Source organism: Pristiophorus japonicus, chromosome 5 (genome assembly GCF_044704955.1).
Source record: "Pristiophorus japonicus isolate sPriJap1 chromosome 5, sPriJap1.hap1, whole genome shotgun sequence".
NCBI lineage: Eukaryota > Metazoa > Chordata > Chondrichthyes > Pristiophoridae > Pristiophorus > Pristiophorus japonicus.
The window spans coordinates 265600873-265613307 of record NC_091981.1 but is presented as its reverse complement, the minus strand read 5'-3'; the positions used below and the strand labels follow the sequence as shown (position 1 = coordinate 265613307).

The 12435-nt window shown below is 46.0% G+C and overlaps 1 protein-coding gene across 1 annotated transcript in view; it reads right to left on the bottom strand.

Annotated features, from left to right (window-relative positions):
* The window catches only part of ptprn2 (protein tyrosine phosphatase receptor type N2), a 1205047-nt gene extending 1196994 nt beyond the window's left edge, over nt 1–8053 (bottom strand). The window contains exon 1 of the mRNA XM_070881617.1: nt 7841–8053. Within this exon, the coding sequence (XP_070737718.1) occupies nt 7841–7922 (82 nt within the window). The 5' untranslated portion in view covers nt 7923–8053. The remainder of the gene's footprint in view (nt 1–7840) is intronic.
* Between the last annotated feature and the right edge of the window lie 4382 nt (nt 8054–12435).

Here is a 12435-nt window from a genome sequence, read left to right as displayed (position 1 = left end):
GCAAAAAGAATAGGAAAAGATCAACTGTCCATCAAACCTGCACTCTGCACCACTGACAGGTTACTGAAGCAGTGTTCATATTTACATTATTTGCTGGTCACCCAGTGTGTCTCAAGATAAACATATTATGAACAATGTTTACTGGGTATCATTATAAACAGTGCCACATATCACAGAGAGAGTAAAAGCAAAATACTGTGGATGCTGGAACCTGAAATAAAAACAGAGAATGCTGGAAATCACAGCGGGTTAGCCAGCATCTGTGACCAGAAAAACAGAATTAACATTTCGTGTCAACGACCCTTCGTCAGAACTGCCGAATGTTCGAAAAGAACAGATTCTTAAACACTGAAAGGGGGAGGGCAAGAAAGAACAAAAGGGAAGGTCTGTGATAAGGTGGAAGGCAGGAGAGATTAGAGAATCAAAAGGAATGATGGGCCGAATTGAAATGGTAATGAGAGGTTAGAAAAAGGATCATCTGGATAGGGTGTGAATGGCGTAGTAATGACAAGCTGCCATTATAGACAAAGAGGGGGAAAAAAAGAAGAAAGAAGAAAGAAGAAAGAAGAAAAAAAAAAACAAGATGGAGGGGAGGGAAAGGGCACCAAAGATGGCCAGAGGTTATGCTCTGAAATTGTTGAAATCGATGTTAAGTCCAGAAGGCTGCAAAGTGCCTAAACGAAAGATGAGGTGTTGTTCCTCGAGCTTGCATTAAGCTCCATTGGAACAGTGGAGGAGTCCGAGGAAGGAGATATCAGAGTGGGATTGGAGTGGAGAATGAAAGTGACAGGCGACCGGAAGCTCAGGGTCACAGTTACACACTGAACGGAGGTGTTCAGCAAAGCTGTCACCCAATCCACGCTTAGTCTCCCCAATGTCGAGACCATCACATCGTGAGCAGCGAACACAGTGTACCAGGTTGAAAGTACAACAAGTAAATCGCTGTTTTACCTGGAAGGAGTATTTGGGGCCCTGGATAGTGAGATGGGAGGAGGTAAAAGGGCAGGTGTTGCATTTCCTGTGCTTGCACAGGAAGGTGCCGTGGGAAGGGGAGGGGGTGCTGGGGGTGACTGCGAAATGGACCAGTGTGTCGCGGAGGGAGCGGTCTCTTCAGAATGCTGAGAAGGGAGGAGAAAATGTGATTGTTGGGAGGGGGAGGGGGGGAGAATCAGGCGGGAGGTGGCGGAAATGGCGGAGGATGATCCGTTGATTGTGGAGGCTGGTGGGGTGAAAGTTGAGGGCGAGGGAAACCCTGTTGTGGTTCTGAGGGGGAGGGGAAGGGGTGAGAGCAGAGGTGTGGGAAACAGAACGGACACAGTCGAGGGCCATGTTAACCACGCGGAGGGGAATCCTCTGTTGAGGAAAAAGGAAGACATGTCAGAGGCACTAGTGGGAAAGGTGGCGTCATCAGAGCAGATGCGACTGAGACGGAGAAACTGGGAGAATGGAATGGAGTCCTTACAAGGTGCGGGGTGGGAGGAAGTGTAGTGCAGGTAGCTGTGGGAGTCAGTGGGTTTATAGTGGATACTGGTCGAAAGTCTATCGCCAAAAATGGAGACAGAGAAGTCGAGCAAGGGACGGGAAGAGTCGAAGATGGACCATGTGAAGTCGAGGGAAGGGTGGAAATTGGATGCAAAGTGAATGAAATTTTCAAGTTCAAGGTGAGAGTAGGAAACAGCACCGATACAGTCATCAATGTACCGGGAAAAAAAGGCGAAGGAGACCCAAGTAGGATTGGAACAAAGAATGTTCCACATATCCCACGAAAAGGCAGGCATCGCTGGGACCCATGCGGGTTCCCATAGCAACATCTTTCATTTGGAGAAAGTGAGTGGAGTTAAAGGAGAAATTGTTCAATGTGAGAACAAGTTCAGCCAGGTAAAGGAGGGTGGTGGTGGATGGGGACTGGTTGGGTCTCTACTGGAGGGGATGGAAATGTAGAGGGATTGGACTTCCATGGTGAACAGGAGACAGTTGGGGCAGGAAACTAGAAACTGTTAAAGTGACGGAGGGCATCGGAGGAGTTACAGATGTAGGTGGGAAGAGAGTGGACAAGGGGAAAAAAAAAAACAAAGTCAAGATAGGAAGAAATAGTTTCTGTGGAGCAAAAAACAAGCTGAAATGATAGGTCTACTGGGGCAGTCCTGTTTGTGGATCTTGGGAAGGAGGTAGAAGTGGACTGTGTGGGGTTGGGGAACTATGAGGTTAGTGGCTGTGGAGGGAAGATCTCCAGAGGCGATGAGGTCAGTGACGGTCTGGGAAATGATGGCTTGATGTTCAGTGGTGGGGTCATGGTCCAGGGGAGGTAGGAGGAGGGGTCACAGAGTTGCCGATCAGCACCTGCAAGGTAGAGGTCAGTTAACCAAACAACAACAGCGCCACCCTTGTCAGCGGGTTTAATAAGGTTGGAGTTGGATCTGAGCGAGCGGAGTGCTGCAAGTTCAGAGCGAGGTAAGTTGGAGTGAGTGAGGGGAGCGGAGAAATTAAGACGGTCGATGTCCCGTCGGCAGTTTGCAATGAAAAGATCTAGAGAGGGCAAGACGCCAGAGGGAGGGTTCCAGGTAGGGCAAGAAATCTGAAAGCGCAAGAAAGGCTCAGCTGTGCAAGGCGAAGACTCCCGTCCGAAGAAGTGGGCACGGAGGTGAAGGCGGCGGAAAAAGAGCTCAGCGTCGTGCCAAGCTCGAAATACATTGAGTTAAGGGGATGAAGCTCAGACCTTTGATCGTTCGGGGTCAGAGAGGGGAAGGTCAGAGGGGATAGTGAAACATGGCAGGAGGTAAGATTGGAAGAAGGGATGGGATCAGAGAGAAGTGTGAAGGAAGAAGGTTCCGGAGGGGTGTTGGTGTCCAAGAGTTGTTGAAGTTTACAATCCTTGACACCTGAAGGGAAAGAAAAAAGTTTTTGATTAAAGCACCTGATGAGGCGAAGGATGAAATGGGACTATGGACCAGGACAGCTTAGGAGGTAGAATGAGTCGGTGCTGTTGAAGATAGAGGTTGAGAGTGTGCATAGCGTTGAGTGTGGATCTCAGGATGCGGCGAGAACAGTGGTTCGAGGAACCCTGAATATCTCGGAGATATCTGTAATCCTGGTGGATCCAAAACATGAAGAGTGGAATTTCAGTTGAAATCCACATGGATTAAGTCTGGAAAGAGATGTGGCTGTGAAAGCGAGTCTTGGCAGATATTTGATCAAACACGAGAAGGAAAACAGAAAGCAAAGAAGATGAACAAGGTAAAAGAGACAAACGGAAATCACGTCTGAGGGAAGAGCGGAACTTCTTCAAGGTGGGCATTCCTAGAAGAGAAGTGGCAGTGAATTAAACACTAATACAAAAGCAAAATACTGCGGATGCTGGAATCTGAAATAAAAACAGAGAATGCTGGAAATACTCAGCGGGTCAGGCAGCACCTGTGGAGAGAAAAACAGATTTAACGTTTCGGGTCAACGTCCCTTCATCAGAACTGCTGAATGTTCGAAAAGAGCACATTCTTAAGCACTGAAATGGGGAGGAGAAGAAAGAACAAAAGGGAAGGTCTGAGATAGGGTAGGAGAGTATGTCAGTCCCACTAAAGTAATTCATTCCACCGAAGTGACTTTCAACAGTTGGCTGTATATATGTTTAGATAATGTTAGGACATCAGCCCCAGAGCAGATTGTTGGAAGTTCCTATTGCTTTATTTCTTTGCCATGCGGTTAGTTTTCATTAGCTCACAGCTGTGGCTCCCCTTGCATGTCAAGGCTATTCGTGAAAGAACAAATATTTTATACATCTTTAACAGTTATACAGTAAAATACCAGCAAATCAACAAAGTATGTTCTTCGAAATTTATTCCAAAAATTCAAAAGTATGCTCGTCACTTTATGCATGTTTGCAATTATGCTTAGCTTCAATGTAGGATTTGAATAGATGTCACAAGCCACAGTTCTCATATGTACCTTTACTTCCCAACAGCCATCTTTACAATTGGTTATCCCCTTTAACTAATCTGGAAACACGAATTTAGAATGAAAGAAAGAGTCATGCATGTAACCAAGAAACTAAACACCAATCTATATGTTCAGCAAGTACAATCCTTTCGAGCGCATTTCCCAAGGGGCTCATATTTCAATGCATGCGCAGTCGGACACATCCAGCACTGATGGAAATCGAAGGAGATTGTGTACAGAACAATGGCTTTGCTCATCATTTCTGTCCTTTTTTTAAAAAAAAGATGTGCTTTGATTAACTCCTGGATACAATTTGTGAAATGTCAGTAAAATCATCTCCCAGAAACTTGTCTATGCCAGACAACATTTTTTAAACACAGGTCCCCAGTGACTTGCACAGCAATGAGAAGCACAGGCCAGGTCTTCAGCAATCGATCATGCACAACCTAAATCTCCTCTCGCATTGCTTAAATAAACCAAGATCATTCAGACTTGCCCTAGAATTCCTTTCATTTCAATACATTCACCTCCTTCTCAGGGAGAATAGTATAATGTGGATAAATCTGAGGTTATCCACTTTGGTGGCAAAAACACAAAGGCAGAATATTATCTGAATGGCGGCAGATTAGGAAAAGAGGTGCAACGAGACCTGGGTATCATGGTTCATCAGTCATTGAAAGTTGGTATGCAGGTACAGCAGGCGGTGAAGAAGGCAAATGGCATGTTGGCCTTCATAGCTAGGGGATTTGAGTATAGGAGCAGGGAGGTCTTACTGCAATTGTACAGGACCTTGGTGAGGCCTCACGTGGAATATTGTGTTCAGTTTTGGTCTCCTAATCTGAGGAAGGACGTTCTTGCTATTGAGGGAGTGCAGTGAAGGTTCACCAGACTGATTCCAGGGATGGCTAGATTGACATATGAGGAGAGACTGGATCAACTGGGCCTTTATACACTGGAGTTTAGAAGGATGAGAGAGGATCTCATAGAAACGTATAAGATTCTGACGGGACGGGACAGGTTAGATGTGGGAAGAATGTTCCCGATGTTGGGGGAAGTCCACAACCAGGGGACACAGTATTTGGATAAGGGGTAGGCCATTTAGGACTGAGATGAGGAGAAACTTCTTCACTCAAAGTTGTTAACCTGTGGAATTCCCTGCCGCAGAGAGTTGTTAATGCCAGTTCATTGGATATGTTCAAGAGGGAGTTAGATTTGGCCCTTACAGCTAAAGGGATTAAGGGGTATGGACAGAAAGCAGGAAAGTGGTACTGAGGGAATGATCAGCCATGATTTTATTGAATGATGGTGCAGGCTCGAAGGGCCAAATGGCCTACTCCTGCACCTATTTTCTATGTTTCTGCTGCTAACAGTTTTCCAAAATGGCAAGAAAAAAATGAACTTGCATTTATATAGCACCTTTCATGACCTCAGGACATCCCAAAGCACTTTACAAGCAATGAAGTACTTTAGAAGTGTAGTCACTGCTGTAATGTACCAAGAAAGGAGGAAGATAGTGCAGATGCTAATGATGTAAGACTCAAAATATCTGGGCCTGGAGGGACAGAGGGATGAGGGTGGGCGGCAGACAGGGTATATATAATTTGAGGCCGGACCAGGTTTGCTGGATTTCCAAACTGCAGCCTGTGGGCAATCAGACCCTCAGTGACTCGATCCAATACAATATAGCTGGGCTTTTTAGTCCAACTACAGGGAAAATAATTGCTAATGGAATTCAGAGAAATACAAGACAGCTAACCACAATATTTACACAATTTATTTAAAGACATTAACTCTATGGACACCAAGAGGTATAGAAATGTGACCCAGAACCTCCATAATCTATGCTGCAATTAACCACCATTCCAACTATCAATGAGATTAAGCCTTGGGCAAGATAAGATTTTTTAAAGAACCAAAAATGTCCATTATACCTAACATGCCAGTTTCTCTTTTTTTATTAAATGGATCAATTTTGCCCTTCCTGCCATATTCTTCAATCCCTTCACTCTCCAGAAACACGCGGTCATCTATTGAACGGACTAATAATTCTAACTTCAATGACCTTCCATCACACTATTGGTGCAAAGTTCCATCAATTCCCCTCTTAATCATAACTTTTAATCCATGCTCCCCTGGCATTTGAACCGTTCCCCAACCTGAACAATTTTGCCAGGATCAATGCTGTCAATTCCTTTCATGGCCTTGAATGCATTTCTCAGACAGGTTTTCACATCAAAAGTCTTCTAAATACTTCTGGGTTACTTCTCCATCTTGTTTTTGCTCAGAGCATTTCCAAATGAATCTTCACAGTCCAAGTTTTTAATCTTTTTTTAAATCCCCAGCTCCCTCATTAATGTAATATCCTGTTTATTGGGCACATGCTATTAAAATGGAGAATTTATGCTTTCAGTTTAATTATTCTAAAAATAAATAAAACGTAAAAAATAAAAAGTAAACAAAAAGTAAAGACAACCCAATGGAGGTAAACTCCGATATCTGTCTTAAATTATATACAAACACACTTACTGTGATCACAAAGAATGTGAGCCATTAATAGTACCAAAATAGGAACATAATTTGGTGTTTGCTTTTAATTGTGCTAACAAAACTCCCTTTGAACAAACCTCCCTTTGAACAAACCTTCGCTGGTTAAAAGTGTATTTGCATATTCTAAATACCCTCAACACACATTCGACCTTCGATACGAGTAAATTGTTGCCAACCTGTAGCAATAAGATAACAGCTTCTGTTGCTATTGATCTTGTCTACCGCTTGTTTAACGCTCGCCTCTATGTGAAACATAAGATGCGCTGAATCCATCCCTCGGCCCGAGTTCAGATGTTTTTATTCAGTTATTGCACCATTACACTGAAGCAAATCAGCATTTCAACTAAATATGTATTCATATCCAGTCCTTGCGGTGACGTACCGACCTCGGCTACTAAAACCAAACATTTTGCCCTCAGAATCTCCACATCAGCAAGCACAAATCGTGAAACCTAATGGGTCTTGTTCCTCCTCTCTCTCTCTCTGCCCCTAATGGATTGGGACACATTGGGACTTTTATTGGCGTGTGGGACAGGAGTCCACGTTACCTTACTCGGTTGTGGCTACACTATGGTTCTACAATCGATTAAAATCTGTAGAGAATCATCACAGAAAATCGGCAGTCAAACTTAAAAACAGCTTCTATTCTTCAGCTCGACTACAACTTAAATAAACGCCAGTTGAAATAACCCAGTATGTGTGTGCGTGTGTGTGTGACCGCGCACACTGTGCCGAGACGATTTTAGGAGGCGGCAGAGTGTAAAATAAAACATTCAATCCATCCCACCTGGGGAAATGGGGCAAAGGAACATTTTTATTTTTAACTAAAAAACCGACCACAAGAAGCGTTTCCAAATGATGTGTCCCAGTGGGATTAGCTGGTCGTTCGGCCACCCAAAAAGGTTTCAATCTTTCAGATGTGGAAGTTGAGGCGGTTGCCGGTGTCGGTGGCCGCCAGACGAACATGACCATTTCAGAGCAGTACATCTATCTCGAGCAGCCCTCAGCCAACACACACATCACCAGATTTAAACACCATGTCCAAAATGTACACGGTGTGACTACCAAAAGGTGAGGCTTTTTGACCCACCTCCCCGCCTCCCAAATCCCGCCAGCTGGGTCCCCATTGCCCGTGGGGAATTGGAGGCAGTCTGAGCAGAGGACCGACTGCTCTCTGCAGCCTGCGCGGCTCTTGTCGCATGTAGCAAACAGCCCAGATAACCAAAGCAGCACCGCCTCTTCTCTCAGCGGCTGGACGCGCCACCTGATGCACCTGATGGACAAGAAGCGCCGGTGACATGCCCAGTCCGGATTTATTCAAACAAACAGCAACAAAAAAACGAGGCGTGCAGCAAAAACTCACCGAATTTCTCGTCCGCCCGCGCGATCAAACGGGTGGGGGAGACCGACAGGACCAGCAGGATGGAGTAGAGCAAATCCATCATTCTTCACCCATTGCACTGACACTAACAATCCATTCTGGGAAAGATGAGAGGTGAGGGGGACAGAGAGGAGAGGAGAGGGGATGTGTGATGGATGAAAGGAAGCGGCGCTCTCCGGCTCCCAATGATCAGCTGCTCGAGAGCCGGCACAGACAGAGCGAGCGCGCAGCTCACTCCGCCCCGGATCGCCTGTCAATCACCCCCGGGCCCGACCCAGCCTCGCCCCCTCCGCCTGGCAATCACCCCGGCCCCGCCCCATCCGCCTGTCAATCAGCCGGCCTCGTGCCGCCCCCTCCCAACATTAACAATTGCCCACCGTCTCGTGCAGCGCCAGGTAGCCAACCACTTGAGACATTGATCGCCACAGTCCAGATTAACTCTGCCAAATGCAAATACGAAGGGGAAACACATGCTCTTACGCCTTATTTTCACATTGTTCCACATCTTCCACTGCGGCATGGTTGCATATTCCCCCACTCTGCTTCCTCCTCTTCCCATTTATCATCATCCTCGTAGGCAGTCCCTCAGAATCGAGGAAGATTTGCTTCCACTCCTGAAGTGAGTTCTTTGGTCACTGAACAGTCCAATACGAGAGCCACAGACTTTGTCACAGGTAGGACAGATAGTCGTTGAGGGAAGGGGTGGGTGGGACTGGTTTGCCGCACGCTCTTTCCGTTGTCTGCGCTTGATTTCTAAGTTCTTGGGCAACTATGGCGCTGCGGCGTTCCGGCCTGTCGCTGTTGGGGTTGTCCATGAGGGTCCTGACGTTCCAGGTCCCGAACATCATGTTAACGGAGTGGAAGATGCCTGTGCGTGAGTTCTTTTAACGTGGGTTGGTCGTTCCACACCGGCTACCACATGGGTTTAGTTGAGCGAGGTCTTGATCCAGTGGCAAGGGGGTCCAAGACGACTGGATACCACTTAGTTCGTGTCAGTTTGAGACTATCTCTCAGTTGATATCTACAGTTGGGGACTCAGGGTTTTTGTATTTTATATGATTCGCTGGTACTTTAACAGTTTATTTGACTGAAAACAGGAGTGACCATTGTCTGTGGCCTGTGGATCACATTTTTATTATAATCTGCTTTCGGTGTCCATACAATGCTGGTCCAACTCTGTGTTAGTCTTCAAAGGGCATATTTCCATTTTCCAGTGCACGAATGCAGGTAGTGCAAGAAATAAAACAAGTGAGTTAAAAGCACAAATTCAGCTTAAAGGCTATCATGTAATAGCCAGTACAGAAGCCAGGCTATAGGATCTTCAAAAAGGACATGGAAAACATGGAAGAAGCAACATTGCTAAAAGATGCAATTAAAGCATTAAAATGAAGCCATTGCCGTAGGGTGATCAGGCATTGGAAACACGATGGGTAGTCAAAAAAAAAAGAAATACATGCATTTATATAGTGCCTTTCACAACCACCAAGAAGCACTTTACAGCCAATTAAGTACTTTTTGAAGTGTAGTCACTGTTGTGATGTAGGAAATGCGTTAGACAATTTGCAGACAGCAAGTTCCCACAAACAGCAATGTGATAGTGACCAGATAATCTGTTTTAGTGATGTTGGTTGAGGGATAAATATTGGCCATCATCATCATCATCATAGGCAGTCCCTCGGAATCGAGGAAGACTTGCTTCCACATTAAAAATGAGTCCTTAGGTGGCTGAACAGTCCAATACGAGAACCACAGTCCCTGTCACAGGTGATTGAGGGAAAGGGTGGGTGGGACAGGTTTGCTGCATGATCTTTCCACTGCCTGCGCTTGATTTCTGCATGCTCTCGACGATGATACTCGAGATGCTCACTGCCCTCCTGGATGCATTTCATCCACTTAGGACGGTCTTTGGCCAGGGACTCCCAGGTGTCAGTGGGAATGTTGCACTTTATCAGGGAGGCTTTGAGGGTGTAGAAAAATAGAAACATACAAAATAGGTGCAGGAGTAAGCCATTCAGCCCTTCGAGCCTGCACCACCGTTCAATAAGATCATGGCTGATCATTCACCTCAGTACCCCTTTCCTGCTTTCTCTCCATACCCCTCGATCCCTTTAGCTGTAAGGGCCATATCTAACTCCCTCTTGAATATACCCAATGAACTGGCATCAACAACTCTCTGCGGTAGGGAATTCCACAGGTTCACAACTCTCTGAGTGAAGAAATTTCTCCTCATCTCAGTCCTAAATGGCTTACCCCTTATCCTTAGACTATGTCTTCTGGTTGTGGACTTCCCTAACCTCGGGAACATTCTTCCTGCATCTAACCTGTCCAATCCCGTCAGAATGTTATATGTTTCTATGAGATCCCCTCTCATCTTTCTAAATTTCAGTGAATACAGGCCTAGTCAATCCAGTCTCTCCTCATATCTCAGTCCTGCCATCGCGGGAACCAGTCTGGTGAACATTCGCTGCACTCCCTCAATAGTAAGAATATCCTTCCTCAGATTAGGAGACCAAAACTGAACACAATATTCCAGGTGAGGCCTCACCAAGACCCTGTACAACTGCAGCAAGACCTCCCTGCTCCCATACTCAAATTCTCTAGCTATGAAGGCCAACATTGCATTTGCTTTCTTCACCGCCTGCTGTACCTGCTTGCCAACTTTCGATGACTGATGTACCATGACACCCAGGTCTCGTTGCACCTCCCCTTTTCCTAATCTGCCACCATTCAGATAATATTCTGCCTTCGTGTTTTTGCCCCCAAAGTGGATAACCTCACATTTATCCACATTATACTGCATTTGCCATGCATTTGCCCACTCACCTAACCTGTCCAAGTCACCCTGCAGCCTCTTAGCTTCCTCCTCACAGCTCACACCGCCACCCAGCTTAGTATCATCTGCAAACTTGGAGATATTACACTCAATTCCCTCATCCAAATCATTCATGTAGATTGTAAATAGCTGAGGTTCCAGCACTGAGCCCTGTGGCACCCCACTAGTCACTGACTGCCATTCTGAAAAGGACCCGTTTATCCCGACTCTCTGCTTCCTGTCTGCCAACCAGTTCGCTATCCACGTCAGTACCATAATTACCCCCAATACCATGAGCTTTGTTTTTTTTACAGCTATCTCTTGTGTGGGACCTTGTCAAAAGCCTTTTGAAAGTCCACATCCACTGGTTCTCCCTTGTCCACTCTACCAGTTACATCCTCAAAAAATTCCAGAAGATTTGTCAAGCATGATTTCCTTTTCATAAATCCATGCTTACTTGGACTGATCCTGTCACTGTTTTCCAAATGCGCTGATATTTCATCTTTAATAATTGATTCCAAAATTTTCCCCACTACTGATGTCAGGCTAATTACCCGTTTTCACTCTCCCTTTTTTAAAAAGTGGTGTTACATTAGCTACCCTCCAGTCCATAGGAACTGATCCAGTTTCGATAGACTGTTGGAAAATGATCACCAATGCATCCACTATTTCTAGGGCTATTTCCTTAAGTACTCTGGGATGCAGACTATCAGGCCCTGGGGATTTATCGGCCTTCAATCCCATCAATTTCCCAAACATAATTTCCCGCCTAATAAGGATTTCCTTCAGTTCCTTCTTCTCACTCGACCCTCGGTCCCCTAGTATTTCCGGAAGGTTATTTGTGTCTTCCTTCGTGAAGACAGAACCAAAGTATTTGTCATTTCTTTGTTCCCCATTATAAATTTACCTGTCTTTGTAATGTTTCCTCTGCCCACCTTTGGCTCGTTTGCCGTGAAGGAGTTCTGAGTAGTGTGCTTGCTTTGGGAGTCTCGTGTCTGGCATGCGAACAGTGTGGCCTGCCCAGCAGAGCTGATCAAGTGTGGTCAGTGCTTCAATACTGAGGATGTTGGCCTGGTCGAGGACGCTAACGTTGGTGCGTATGTCCTCCCAGGGGATTTGTCGGATCTTGCGGAGACATCGTTGCTGGTATTTCTTCAGCGACTTGAGGTGTCTGCTGTACATGGTCCATGACTCTGAGCCATACAGGAGGGCGGGTATTACTATAGCCCTGCGGACCATGAACTTGGTGGCAGATTTGAGGGTCTGATCTTCAAACACTCTTCCTCAGGCGGCCGAAGGCTGCACTGGCGCACTGGAGGTAGTGTTTAATCTTGTCATCAATGTCTGCTCTTGTTGATAAGAGGCTCCCGAGGTATGGGAAATGGTCCATGTTGTCCAGGGCCATGCCGTGGATCTTGATGACTGGAGGGCAGTGCTCTGCGGCGAGGACAGGCTGGTGGAGGAACTTTGTCTTATGGATGTTTCGTGTAAGGCCCATGCTTTCATATGCCTCAGTAAATACGTTGACTATGACTTGGAGTTCAGTCTCTGTATGTGCGCAGACACAGGCGTCGTCCGTGTACTGTAGCTTGACGACAGAGGTTGGGGTGGTCTTGGACCTGGCCTGGAGATGACGAAGGTTGAACAGGTTCCCACTGGTTCTGTAGTTTAATTCCACTTCAGCAGGGAGTTTGTTGACTGAGGCGGAGCATGGCAGCGAGGAAGATTGAGAAGAGGGTTGGGTCGATGACGTGGATTGGGTCTG